The 14,714-nt window shown below is 40.1% G+C and overlaps 1 protein-coding gene across 4 annotated transcripts in view; it reads right to left on the bottom strand.

The window, feature by feature from the left end:
• DIP2B (disco interacting protein 2 homolog B) overlaps nucleotides 1–14,714 on the bottom strand; it is a 230,445-nt gene that overhangs the window by 63,501 nt on the left and 152,230 nt on the right. For 3 of the 4 annotated variants that reach the window (XM_068560083.1, XM_068560085.1, XM_068560084.1), the window contains exons 4-5: nucleotides 10,511–10,636; nucleotides 183–395 (exon numbers count right to left, since the gene is read on the bottom strand). In XM_068560083.1, coding sequence (XP_068416184.1) covers nucleotides 183–395; nucleotides 10,511–10,636 — 339 coding nt within the window. The remainder of the gene's footprint in view (nucleotides 1–182; nucleotides 396–10,510; nucleotides 10,637–14,714) is intronic. The other variant, XM_068560086.1, reaches the window with a different exon arrangement.

Raw genomic sequence — 14,714 nt, 5'->3', positions numbered from 1 at the left:
TCTCTATCATTCCAAGTGTAATGCTCGTGTTTCCTTCTTTGCCTCATTAACTGTCATGTTCTTTCTGATTCTATTTTTTTTAGGCCACCCTGAAAAACCTAATACAAATCATAACCTATTTCCTGGATACTGGGAGCCAAATGGAACATAATTTGGGCTTCTCGGGTAGATCCAGCTCCTACCTATTCGAGTATTGGCAAATACATCAGCTAGAGACCCACTGGTTCCTTTGACCTCTCCATGGGACAGCGTAGAAGATGCGGATGAAGAAGTGGACGATCCCTGAATTGAACGGTTGATCCAGGACTCAGCGTTCTGTAAGCTCTGTTGCAAGGCAGCAGAGAGCGCAGCTTGGCGTCTCAGAGAGCCCTCATCCTCAGAGGCCGAAGACGTGTCTGTGTGGAATTAGAAAAAAAGAAGTTCTCGATCCTGCCTAGAACAGAGGGCTTTCAGATCTTTCTCATCGATCACACATTCAATTTTGACAGCAGCAAAGAACATTCATATTCTTAAGGTAGATTAATATGTAAAGTTTCTTGAGAATCTCAAGGAAAGGTTTATGAACCAAAGTCTGCAAAAATAAAGCAGCCAAATTTTAGAGGTAATTTTAAGCTCTTTTAAAAAACCCATTTTAGAACATTTAAACTTCACTGTTTTTCTGTTCTGAGCTTAATCAGTATCTAAATTCTTCTGGCTTATCTCCTTATGTTCAAATAATGCTGAAGTGCTTCTATATCTTCCTCAGTCTCTTTATTAGAGAGCCTTGTGATAGGCTGCTATACTGATTTTCGTAAGTACTTACTAATTAGAGTCTACTTAAAAGAAAATGATCTTGATGGGAAATATAAACACTTATTTTTGGTAACAACAACTAAAGTGTCAAATAGTGAACTAGGTGTTGAGGAACTGACTTATTCTTATGTGGAATAAGAAACAGTGCTCAGCCTGGAGGCATTCATGGTTTTAGTGTAAAAGCTAGCTGGTCACAGGGCACAGGTGAGCTCTCCAAACGTGACTGGAGAGGTCACAGATCTGTATTTCTCTCCTTGATTCCCAGTCAGAGAACTGTGAGAAATTCACTGATGTCTGTATTTAGACTGGCTCTGACTTCAGGAAAATAAGGTCTAAATTAGAAAAGCATGTTGAAAAAAAGAAAAAAAAAAAAAGAAAAATTCAACCAAATATAGGATAGCCAAGGGAAGCAGAAGTCAGGAATTTATTCCAGGGCTCCGAGCTTACGAGTCATACAAGTTAGAGTGGCATTTAGTCTGATGTCAGATAAACCCTTCTAAATGATTTTGAGGGTTATAATTTATGGCCTGTGGATGGAATTTCATTCAATTTTTTAAAAATTAAATATTCTGTGGTTAGTCCTGCTGAACTCTTTCCTCTAACTCAGGTGAAACTGTGGGTCCATGTTCTATTACTTCGGTTCAGAGAGCCAAACAGATAACTAACAGGGCTAGAACACTGCTAAAACCTGACAATGGAAATTCGAACAATAAAAGACTAATTTAATCTAGAAGTCAGATTGTGCAGATCCGGAGTAAGAAAGTTAGAATAATGACTACATCCTTGCTTCCTGCTCTGAACTACCTCTGACTCATTCTCTCATACTGAAGGAGATCTGAAGCCCAAGACTGACTTACTTACTTACTTATTTATTTTTTACAATGTACTACTTAGCTACGTAATATGTGCTGGGAACTGTCAGGTTCTGGGGATTCTGAGATGTATGAATTCTTCTGAGACAGTAAATGCCCTAAGAAGGCTTACCATCTAATATAGGAGATACACAACTCCTCAGACTATTTCATACGAACATAACAGATGCTAAGAAATGGGGTGAGCAAAGGGTTTCACAGGAGGGGCACCAATCTCAGTCAGGGATCTGAAGTACTTCCATGTAAATGGAGCACACTTTGAGGAGGGAAGGAAGGGCAAAAGATGAGGCTGGAGAGGTAAACAGTGACCAGCCTCCAAAGGGATAAAGCGATGAGGTTCTTTAAAAGGAAAAGAGATTTATAATTAAACAGAGGGTGATTAAAGGAAAATACAGAGAAAGAAAAGTAACAGAATCTGTAACCTTTTACTTAAGGAAAACATTTTTGCATAATCTCCAAGAAAATATTCTAACATTTCATCTGTACCTTGGGAGGCAGAGATTTCTGTCTTTGCAAATATGCTTAAAAAAAAAAAAAAGTACATGTGGGAGGAATGGGACAGGTGAATCTGACCCTAAGAATAAAGTATTTTCGGGGTGATACATCTCAGGATCCCACAAACTCCACTGTATTTGCAGGCTGTCTTTACTGAATCATTTATTGTAATCTGTGTTAAGTCTAAAATCAGAATAACTCAATTTTAAAAAGATAGTAAAACCAGTATTTTCATGATTAGGTTTATGGAAAATTGGCTTCATTATGTTCCTATATTGGATCAACATGTAATTAGGTATATTGTTTCAATTCAATTACCCCATTTGCCTGCCAGTCCTCCTCAGAGTGTTTAGTGACTACATCTGCGGGGAGGCTTAGCGCAGTGGAAAAAACATGGCTTTGGTGTCCACCTTCCATTTGAACTCTGGGGTCCATCACTTACTAGCTATGTGACTTGGGGACAAAATTACCCATCTGAGAAGGTTGTTTGCTTGTTCATCCATTCAACAAATACTCTAAGTACTACACTAGTTGGTAGGAATAAAATGGTAAGCAAGAAGACACAGTCCCTGCTCTAACAGGACTTAGAGTCTTAAAGGAGTTCGAGGCAGGCACCCAAGGAAGTGAGACCTCAACCAGGGTGGGAACGGTAAGCAGGAATTACTTATGAGAGGAGAGAGGAGAGTCAGGTAGAGGGAACAGCATGTGAGAAACCTGGGAGGGGACAGGAAACAAAGCACATTTGTAGATCTGGAAGAAATGAGACCAGCTGAAGCACAGGATGCAAAGCTGGTACTGACGAGAGATGAGGCTGGACGAGTAGACAGCACTGGGTTGCTAAGGGCCACATAAGTCAGCTAAGGAAACTCGCCTCTGTGCTAACTGCTGTGTGAGACCACGAAACGAGACAAGCTACAGAAAGCACCAGCAGTGCCAGCATATAGCAGGTGGCCAATAAACATCAAGTCCCCTTCTGCCCTGAAAAACCCACCCTATGTTACCTCACAGACAAAAAACTGTGGCTGTGAAAAGCTTACAACTGATCGCATGTTAAGATCACACAAAACGTAAGCACTGCTCTAGGACTATGTCTTTTTAAAGATAAAAACAAGCTCCCTTAAATATTCATACATTTATTTGGTACCTTTTTTTTAAAGTAACTGTCACCCATGAAATTGTTATGGATTAGTAGGAAATTGGGCAAGATTAAATTAATATTAATAGAAATAAAGCTATCATTTTCCCACTGATTCTGCTCTGGCTGAACAGGAACTCACAACTCTTATCCATCGTAACTAAAGTCCTTGCCTAACTTCTTGTATATTATGAATATAATAGGTCTACACAACAGAAAACTATTTTGGAAACACAGTTTGACCTTCAGGTTATAACTGATGTGATTTTAACACAGTATCATTTAATACTGATCACCAGAAGCCTAAAATCCATTTATAACCAATTAGGAAACATATAAACAATTAGTTTGTGGACTTTAAGGGAAGAAAAGTCCTGAATTTACTAACTGTTCTTAACTGCTGTAGCACTCTTTAGCCATTTGTGGAAATGACTACCTTATTCTTGGTAGAAAATATATCTATTATATCTAAAAATGTTCATCTTAAAATTTTAAATACCTACCATATTATCTTTCCATCCCACTCCTGGGTATCTACCCAAGAGAAATGAAAGCATATATCTATCTGTACAAGGACTTGTACATGAATGTTCATAGGTGCTTTATTTGTAATAGCTAAAAATGGGAAACAACTCAAATGTCCATCAACAACTGAAAGGATAAACAAATTGTGGCATATCTTTATGATGGAATACTACCCAGCAATAAAAAGGAATGAACTACTGATACACACAACAACATGGATGAATCTCAATATAACTATGCTGAGCTAAAGAAGTCAGACCTTCCACCCACCAAAAAGAAGAACAACTGTGTGATTCTATTTATACAAAAACATGAAATTCTAGAAAATGCAAACTAATGTATAGTGACAGAAAAAACAGATCAGTGGTTACCTCATGGGGATGGGGAGAGCTGAGATTACAAGGGAATTATGAGGAAACTTTTGGGGGGTGATAGATATGTTCATTATCTTAATTGTGGTGATGGTTTCACAGTTTTGCTATGTCAAACATAGCAAAGCATATGCTTTAAATATGTGCAACTTATTGTATGTCGATTACACAGGTTTGTAGGGGTGAAAAAGATGCCTTGGTGAGAGGATGGTAACATCTGAAGGTTAGTCTATACAACCTGAGGGTATAGTGCAAGCTGCAAAAGTTCCTGGAAAGACAGCGCTTGCCACTGGGTTCTGACAGCTGATATCCAAATTAGGCCCAGATACCAGCTTAGAACAGCAGGTAAGTCAAGATTCACTGAAAAAAAGACCTCATCCTAACAACTATTCCAAAATATGCCACATAAACTAGGCCAGAAAATGGGAGCTTCAAAGAACAAATAAAGGAAACAACCATTAACTGTTAACCATTGTACAGTTAGTGTACAATATTCTGGAGCCCATGAAAAGAAATTTTTGTGTGTGTTTGGGGTTGGCAGGCGGGAAGGGGTGGTATCAGGCAGGAAAGTGTCATGTTCTCTTGCATTGGTGGGTCAGGGAAATCAAAGGACTTCCAGAACCTTCAAGAGAGGCAAAGGAAGTTTCCATGTAGGCAAAGATAGAGTTTGAAGCTTAGGAGGGAAAAGCTTTAGAGACCCAAGAAGGGGCAGTCTGGGAGTAAAAGCATATATGGAAGAGAAGATTAAAAGGTTAGTTCGGGAAGCAGTCCATTCTGAATTTACGTTGGGCTACAAATTCTGAACAGATTAATCTAGCACTAAACTCAACAAGGGTGAGTACTGATTCACCAGACAAGGCTTAGGGAGATGTTCAGAGCTACTCAAGAGATTTTCCAGCATCCCACAGTAACCTGTGTGGACAGAGAGCTGGCTGGGGCTGAAAATCACTATGTAGAGCCTAATCAGCAGCGGCCCATGCATTGCCCGACCATTAACGTCCAAACAGGGATACTTATGAGGGAGGGGCACTCACTAGTAATAATTACTCCGGGGTCACTCTACCTATAAGAGATCTCCAGTTTTTCTAGGTATTGTCCTAGGTCTATGAAAAAACATCTCACAAAATGAACTAATATTACAATTAATATTGGGGTGAGAAGAGAGTTTTTTTTTAAATTTATTGCCTACTTGAAAAGTTAGACCAAACATGCAGCAATTGTCAGAGCTCCAAAATTACCAGAAAACATTTACTTGACAGTATGGCAGAATGCGAGGCAATATGCCAAGTGGGAGAATAGGCTTTTAAAATCAGACTGCTCTGAAGTCCAACCTTAGCTCTGCCCCACTGATAGCTGTTGGGCAAATCAGTTCTTACAGGTCTTAATTCTACTGTTTGCTGTTGTTGTTCTTTTTCTATTGATTCTCTTTCATGGTGGATCTTAAAGAAAGAAAAAAAAAAAAAAAAGAAAAAGAAAAAAAAAATTCAGTGGATCTTCATCTGTGGGGATCGTTAAGTCCCTGGATTGATGCTGTATCCTTCCAGAAACCATTTGTGCCCCAGGTTATCATCAGCCTAGGACCACTTTCTAATGTTAGTTCTTACCAGGCAGGACACTGAAATTCCATTCTTGTACCTACTGACGACAAATTGTTAGGGAAGGTCCCTGACCCCATAATTCTGAGGCCAGGCAACAGGCAAGCTTTCTCGACAAGGTCTTCTTTTGCTGGCAGGTTAATTTTTTCTAGTTCCCCCTTCTGCTAAAGATGTGAATCCCTCTTGGGGTCTCAATTCCAGCTTCCAACCTTACACAGGTCCAAGGTTTTATCTTTTCTACCCTTATAGTAATTAAAATTTAGGCTCCTTGTTTACTGTCTCCCCTCTCCCCGGGCAGCCAAAGTCAGCTCCATCTCATCACACTGATTTTCAGTGATCATTCTCTTCCTCTTGCTCCTGTTTGTATTTAAAAGGAAGCTGGTTATAGTCTACCTAGCATTTCGAAAGAGAAATTTTCTTTCCTCTCTTTCTAGGAGAGGACTTTCAGGTTATCTAACTGACTACATAGCTAGAAACAGATGTCTGAGCAAGTTATTGAGTCTCTTTAAATCTGTTTTCTCATCTGTAAAATGGTACAGAGAATTGTTGAGAGAACAAATGATAAAAAATATATATGTTAAGCACTTAGCCCTTTGACCAGTACACAGAGGTACTCAAGAAATGGTAACTATGAAATTACTTTTATTGGAAAACCTTAAATTTTACAATAACCTATTGAAATAAACAAATTCAATCTGATAGAGTGGGTTTTTATTGTGCTTTGGCTTAAAGAATATTGAATACTAATCGTCCAAGTAATTATGGAGCTTTGCTCATAACCCATACCAATAATGAAAGTATGCTATTAAAAGATCCAAATCTATTAATTAGACCACGTTTATAGAGGTCTGATTTGCCATCTCTGTTTACTTTGTGGTTTTGAATAAAATTAGAATATTTCGGGGAAACTCTCCAAGTTGGTAACTATCTATTATGTGTTTTGGACTATAAGCTCTCAGAAGGCAACAGCTATTCAATTTGTTTGGAATAATACCCATTCCAGGACCACGCATACAGGAGTATCTATTAAGTAAAAAAGGACTTCCCAAACCTGACACTTTAGTAGAGAAAAAAGAAAATCAAGAAAGGAGTCTGACACATAATTGCTGAATGACCTGGGGCAAATCACTTCGTGACTATAAGGTTGTTTGTTTCCTCATCTCTAAAGAAATCTGGACTTGGCAATTCTCAGAGTAGTTGGCTATGAGGAACAAATGAGGCAGTGCAGCCACTGGTATATGAAAGTCCTTTACATAGTATAATTCTATAAAGCATCATTAAAGTGTGTTAAAAGTATAACAATATCCCAGTCTGTTCATGGGCATCATTTTCATATACAGAAATGCAGAGAGGTGAATTTCTCTTTTGTCCGGCCCTATGAATTACTACTATAGGCACTTTCAAGCAGAGACCTGTGGACATAGACCTCTAAATTTTAAGCTTCATTCTACACAAGTCAGTCAAAATACCTTACTGTGCTTTGGGGTCATTATGTGGTCTATTTGTTCATCTGTGTACCCTCAGAACGCAGTGTAGGGTAAGTCCACACGGGTGCAGAAAAAGCTTAGAGGAGAAAAAATATATGCTGTAGTTTTTGCATTGTGTTTATCTGTATGAATGAGTAATAGTGTTACACAAAGAACCCCTACACAGAAAGAGCTGAGGTAATTGCCTCATGACATTAGTAAATGGTTTCAGCACATAAAGGGAACTGGATGGCAGTAATTGAAGCAGTCTAAAAGACTATGTAAAAGGCCACAGGCACTAAAAGAACCATAGATCGCTACCAACTTGGAGAATTTAAATTTTCCAATCCACAAGACAGAAAGCAGTGCACATATCAATAAGCAAATTTTAGGCTGACTGACATTTTATTATTTGAGAAGGATTTATGAACAAAAGACAAATGATTTCTCATGCTGTTTACCATATTTTCCAGACTATATGATACTATGAATAAAGCCAAGACTTATGACATAGTTTACTCCTTAAATCCTTTTTGTTAAATCTCTCCAAAAACGGCTCTAAATTTCCATCAATTCAGTAATTCCGATAGTTATGTGTTGGGTGCCTCCCAAAGAAGCCGACTGGCCAGCGTGCTCTAGCAGGTATCCCAGAAACTAGGTTCACCTGGCACAGCACGTGCAGAGTAAGGGCTCTGACTGGAAACATGTTTTGTGATGTGTGTGTGGTGCGGCTTCTCAGTGTGCAAAGGAAAACACAACTAAAATACTGTGAAATCTGAGGTTAATTTTGCTCTGCAAGACTGGCACAACTTTTCTAGAAAGAAAGTCATAGCAAGGTCACTTTTATAGCTGCCTAGAATCGGTTTTTTAAAAAATCAGTCTATAACCAGCAATAATTAATGTCAATTCTCCTCTTCCTCCCCACCCCTTGAGCGCAGCTTCAGCGTTTCCTCTCAACTTCAGGGTTTGGGGGGCTATCAGAGTAAATATGCAAGATGAAACCTACCTGCCATCCCTGGGTTAGGCTGTAACAGGTTCTGGGAGATAGCGATAAAGGGTTAAAGTGCAACAGCCAAGTCTCTAACCGGTGGTTCTCCGATGCTTGGAGAGAATGGAATCCAAATCCTAACCTACGAAGAGCAAATTCTATCCCCCCACATGAAAGGTGCTAACGGAAGCCTTAGGATACAGTCCTTCCCACACATTCGCTCACACTGGAGCACAGGATTTGTCCCAGACACGTGCGTAATTGTTGAACAAGAGCATCAAGACCCAGCTCTATGTGGGGGCCATGTTAGAAACCGCTATGTGGGGTACTCTCAGTGCTCATGCTGGGAGAGAATTCCTCTTCTATTTGACAACACTGATGTCTCTAAGAGCATATTAACATCTCTCATGCACTATTCAGAGCTCCCGGAAGAGGACATAAATGGATAGGAAACCTTGTTATTTCTCTGCTCTGCTGAATAAAGGTCTTAGGAGAGAGGACTGAATCTTTACAGTCATGAAATTATTAAAACCACAAGGTGATCAAGAAAATGATGACACATCTTCAAGGCTGCAGACAGAGGAGAACATTACTGTTTAGAAATACAGAGGCCTGTGGTGAATTCCAAAGGACTATAGTCTCATTCAGCAATGAATAGCCGTGATTTAGAGTTGGTAAATTCCCCTCAGGCGATGACTTTTGTAAGGGGATAGAAAAGGCTTCCATTCCTTCCGAGCATTCTTAAGATCCTCTGCTGCACTCTCACATTTCACCCGAGGCCATGGGAGCAGACTATTTGCTGTGAAACTGCATTTCTTTAGTACAGTTCTGGAGAGGATTGTTTCTAAGAACCCCCAGTCACATTGCTCCCTACCCTTTGCCATTTACTACAACTGAACCCTCCGCCGCGCTGCAGCAGAATCTGCCAGGAAGGAATAGCTATGAAACTGAGAGCCCCCTTTGTCCACGAGGACCCAACTGGTGCTGTACTAATGCGGAAGGGAAGCCAGCCAAGATTCTGAAAGAGTGGGCTGGAAGTATGCGCCACTATAGACACCAAATGTCTCACTGTGATGGTCTGCAAGAGGTATCCTGTGTTACGTTTTGAGAAACACTTGAAGCCACAGAGCTATTTCTCTTTTGAACATATTGACACCACAGATGTAAAGAAAAAAAAAAGCACACACAGTTAATGAGCCCACAGCACACCCAAATGCTCTGAGAAGTTAGCCAAAACCTAGGAGAAGACTATTAATATAAACCCAGGCCAGGGAATAGGATCAGCGTGAACAGCTCAACTGGACAGCTGTGAATCAAAGTCAACCACAACAAAGGTAACCTTCCTGGGAAGCTCCCCCAAAAGACAGGGTAAGTCGCTGAGACCAAAACAGTACAGGAAACATTTTTCCCCGAAGATTTCACTACCAGTAACATGACGGTAGCGAGACAGACACTATACTGAGGCTGTGAAACAGATTTCCTATGTTTAGTCTCAGAGGCCTACATTGAGATTCTGTCTGTGATTTCATCTAAAATTTTTTTTAAAGCTTTGGGAAAGATTCTGAATAGAAAAGACAACTTGAAGTTGTTCCAGTTGCTCCTCGAATATGAATTTATGGGGGTGGGGGGTAAGGCTTCCAAGCCTAGGGGATGGGGATGGGCCTCTTAGTTCCCGCTGATCTCCTGATCCTATTAAAGAAAGTGGATTCTTAAAAACACATAAACATATACAAAATATATTAACACATATAAACACACTTACATACGTCTTCCAGATTTATTATAACTTTGCATGACTTCTCTCTCTCATGACACAAAAAAATTTTGTCCCAAGACCACATATTCCTGTGATTGTTGCAGAGAAAAAGCATCTGATTTAGGAGTATAAATTTGTTAAAGACATATATGACTCTGGGTCATATTTTGGATGTCAATGAGAGTAACTATTATATTTAACCACAGAAGGATATTTTTTAGACCTTAAGCTTTGGCTTTATTTATTTATGACTATATGAGTTTGGAGATTACAGCAAGGAAATGCTGAAAACTCAGAAGGAAATTATTTTAAAAAATAGCTTTACTCTTGAGGCCTCTCTTTGTGTGTGGTTTATGATGCAACAATCAAAACCTGTCACCTTCAGTGTGTACTCTCATACACCTCTGATGACAGGAGAAGAGTTCTGGCTCCTACCTCAGAAAAGAAAAGGCAGAAGTCATTTGAGAAACATCAAAGTAGTTAACTGTCAGACAGAAAGCTTCTGATAAACCTACCAGGAGGTGTGCAGGCATCTGCAGGAGACTGGACAAATGTGGACCGCCTTTTGGTTGGCATGGGCAAAGCCATTTTCTGTTCTTTATGCTTTGCCAGTGCAGCTTGAACTGCTTCTGTGTGGATATCTGAAAGATTAAACATTTGCATTTATTAGGTCCTGGTTCTCAAAGTGTTTACTTCTGTGAGCTGAACTATCACTGCCTCAATCGTTAAAAAGGGATATTTAGGTGACTTTTATCATTTGCGTTATAACAAAAATGAATATGAAAAAGAGACAAAAGAAGTAGTCAAGGATAATTTACAGGGGAGGAAAATGAAGCCGAGAATGATAATGAGACTGCTTAACACAGCAGAAAAGGAGCTGATGGAGATGGGGGTGGGGGTGGAGAGAGAAGAAAAGTCTAACACGGATCTGGGCCAGGTGGGGACCCGACCTCTGAACGGAATGCGTGCTGTGCAGGTGCCTACAGGACACTCTCTGTTCTTCAAGCTTAGGATTTGCTTAGCCGTCTGAAAAGGGGCTGAGACTCCTCAGTTCTATACCACAGGAAGAGAGGGCTGATTTTGATCTAGAAAATATAAGGGCTGATGGTACTTGTTTGCCACTCTGGCCACAAAAGAATTCAGCTCTCCCCTTGAATGTCTAATAGGAATCGCAAAATAGCATATCCAGGCAGAACTCCTCTGATTCTCCACTCCCATCCCAAAACTCAATCTACGCTTGTACAAAATAGGATCATACTATACACAGTATTTTGTACTGTGCTTTGATTTTTTAACTCATAAAATCCTACCGAGGTAGATAACATCTGAGGTTGCTTCCTGGATCACAGTGATTTCCTATTCTCATGGAATGGGCCCAATCTACATAAGCAAATGACTTTTAAAAGCCTGTCCCTTGTAAGAGCTGGACCAATCGGATCATTTTGGGGAGGGGGGGAATTGAAACTCTGAATCAAGAAACCACAGCTCTGGGCTTCGCTGGTGGCGCAGTGGTTGAGAATCTGCCTGCCAATGCAGGGAACACGGGTTCGAGCCCTGGTCTGGGAAGATCCCACATGCCGCGGAGCGACTGGGCCCGTGAGCCACAATTACTGAGCCTGCGCGTCTGGAGCCTGTGCTCCGCAACAAGAGAGGCCGTGCTGGTGAGAGGCCCGCGCACCGCGATGAAGAGTGGCCCCCGCTTGCCACAGCTGGGGGAAGCCCTCGCACAGAAACGAAAAAAGTATGAAAATTCAAGTTCTGGGGCTTCCCTGGTGGCGCAGTGGTTGAGAATCTGCCTGCCAATGCAGGGGACACGGGTTCGAGCCCTGGTCTGGGAAGATCCCACATGCCGCGGAGCGGCTAGGCCCGTGAGCCACAACTACTGAGCCTGCGCGTCTGGAGCCTGTGCCCCGCAACGAGAGGCCGCGACAGTGAAAGGCCCGCGCACCGCAATGAAGAGTGACCCCCGCTTGCCACAACTAGAGAAAGCCCTCGCACAGAAACGAAGACTCAACACAGCCAAAAATAAATAAATTAATTAATTAAATTAAAAAAAAAAAAAGAATCACTCTCACAGAAAAAAAATTAAAAAAAAAAATTCAAGTTCTGATCTAGGTGTTATTTAAAAAAAAAAAAAAAAAAAGAAAGAAACCACAGCTCCTAGAGTGGAGTCACTTGAATGGCAGTGCCCTAGAAAGAAGGAAAGTTCTTGAACTTCAAGGTTGAGATCCCCAGAGCTCTCTCTCCTTTCCTAGGGATTTCTCAGCTGTTCCTTTGCTTCTATAAACTACCCCAGCCATTTAAGCTAGACTGAGTTATCCTATTTCATGCAACCCAAAAACCTTCACTAATATAACTAGAAACATCTTTCTATGTAAATGCAGATCTACAACATAATTTTAAAGGGCTGTGTAGTATTTCACTGTATAAATGTGCCATGATTTATTTAAGTAACTGTGTTTCCAAATTTTTGCTACTATTCATACAACTATCCATAAGAATAATTCAGTATTTTCATTTTAGCACATATGTCTAATCCTATTTCTTTAGGATTAATTCCAACAACTGCTGAGACGTATTTCCTAAGAAGAAGGATTTTTTTCTTATATAGCCACAGTGCACTTATCAAAATCCAGAAATTCAAAATTGATACAAACTATTACCTAACCCATAACCCATAGTCCAACTTAGTCAACTGTCCCAATAATGTCATCTACAATTTTCCCCCTTTTTTCCTGATCCGGGACACTATACAGAATCACACATTACATTTAGTTGTCATGTCTCTTTATCATCCTATAATCTGTAACAGTTTCTCAACTTTTGTCTTGTATTACCTTAACATTTTTATACAGACTAGTTATACTGTAGAATGTCCCTTAATTTTGGTTTGTTGATATTTCCTCATAATTAGATTCAGGTTATGCATTTTGGCAGGAATACCACAGAAGTAATGTATCTTCCTGAAACAAGATATCAAGATGCATCTGCCCTGTTACTGGTAATAATGACTTTACTTAGTTAAGATGGTGTCTGCTAAGTTAATCTACTGTAAGTTACTATTCTTTCCTTTGTGTAATTAATAAATAATTTATGGGTTAATACTTTTGAGACTATGTAAATGTTACATACTTCCGTAAACTTTCACCCACTAGTTTCAGCATTCATTGATAATTCTTGGCTGAATCAATTATTATAATGGTTACAAAATGGTGGTTTCATAACTCCATCATTCCTTCTGTATTTATTAGCTGGTATTCCCTTATAAGAAAAAGCTTTCCTTTCTCCACTATTTATTTATTTATACCACCATTTATTTATTTATATTTGGACCTATCAATTCTCATTTTATTCCATGACTAGTCTGTTACTATCGTTACTTATTATGATGCTCATATATCCCAGCTTTGGCCAACAGAAGCCCCTTCAAACCACTTCTTATGTCCTTTTGATGTATTCTGGTCACTTTGAATGTTCTTTGTTTCGTGGTACAAGATGATACATGCTCATCTGGTATGTTCCCTGTTCCAGCACTGGAATTATACATTTCTCCAGGGAGCTCTGGCTCCTCTTAGTGAAGAATGGTATTTAGAAACCAAGATCCTAGAACTAGGAGTGCTCACTGCTATTGGGGTCTTTCTTCTAAGCCCTTTCAGTGGATAAAGGAATATAAACATAAACCAATATACACACATATGTATCTATATCTATTTTCATCTATATTAAAAACCATGAGTTCACATTAATACCTACAATTCCAATTCAACACCACAGAATTCATTCCAATCTTCCCCTTTCCATTTGTAAACTTCCTTCTCTAACAGTAAAACACCTGGTTCACAGTATAATCAATATATTTTACTCATTCATTCAATGCCACAATACACAGAAAGTAGTTTCAAAATTCCTGTGAAAGAAATCTAACTAGAGTTCAATATCTGTTTGAGTTCTTTTTGTCTTTAGACTAAGTTAAAGTACTGTGTTCAAAAAGCTATTTGGGGGGCTTCCCTGGTGGTGCAGTGGTTAAGAATCTGCCTGCCAATGCAGGGAACACAGGTTTGAGCCCTGGTCTGGGAAGATCCCACATGCTGCAGAGCAACTAAGCCCATGCACCACAATTACTGAGCCTGCGCTCTAGAGCCCGCAAGCCACAACTACTGAAGACCACGCGCCTAGAGCCCATGCTCCGCAACAAGAGAAGCCACCGCAATGAGAAGCCCGCACACCGCAATGAAGAGTAGCCCCCACTCGTCGCAACTAGAGAAAGCCCACGCGCAGCAGCGAAGACCCAATGCAGTCAAAGATAAATAAATATTAAAAAAAAAAAAAAAAGCAGCTATTTGGGTTAGTTCTCACCCCTCCCCCCTTTGGTGGTTATATTATTCTGTTGAGTAATACTGTTAGGTTCATTTGTTTTTCTTTGTATCCCACAGGTCCTTTCCAAAGTGTGGATTAAACATTATGTGACACAATAAGAAATATACATTTGGTATCTGCCTGGGTTCCTGACACTGAGTTCCTAAAATCCTGTAATTTCCCGAGTGACAGGAATGTCTTTTGTTCTAATGAGGCAACTCTTGGTGGGCTCCTCGATCGCTTCAGGGTGGGGGCTGGTCACCAGACAGACTACGTCATGATTAGAAGCTTAGAACTTTCAGCCCCACGCTCCATCCTCTGGGGAGAGGAAAGGGACTTGGGATTGAGCTAATCACCAATGGC

Source organism: Eschrichtius robustus, chromosome 13 (genome assembly GCF_028021215.1).
Source record: "Eschrichtius robustus isolate mEscRob2 chromosome 13, mEscRob2.pri, whole genome shotgun sequence".
Classification (NCBI taxonomy): domain Eukaryota; kingdom Metazoa; phylum Chordata; class Mammalia; order Artiodactyla; family Eschrichtiidae; genus Eschrichtius; species Eschrichtius robustus.
This window is presented reverse-complemented; position numbering and strand designations above follow the sequence as displayed.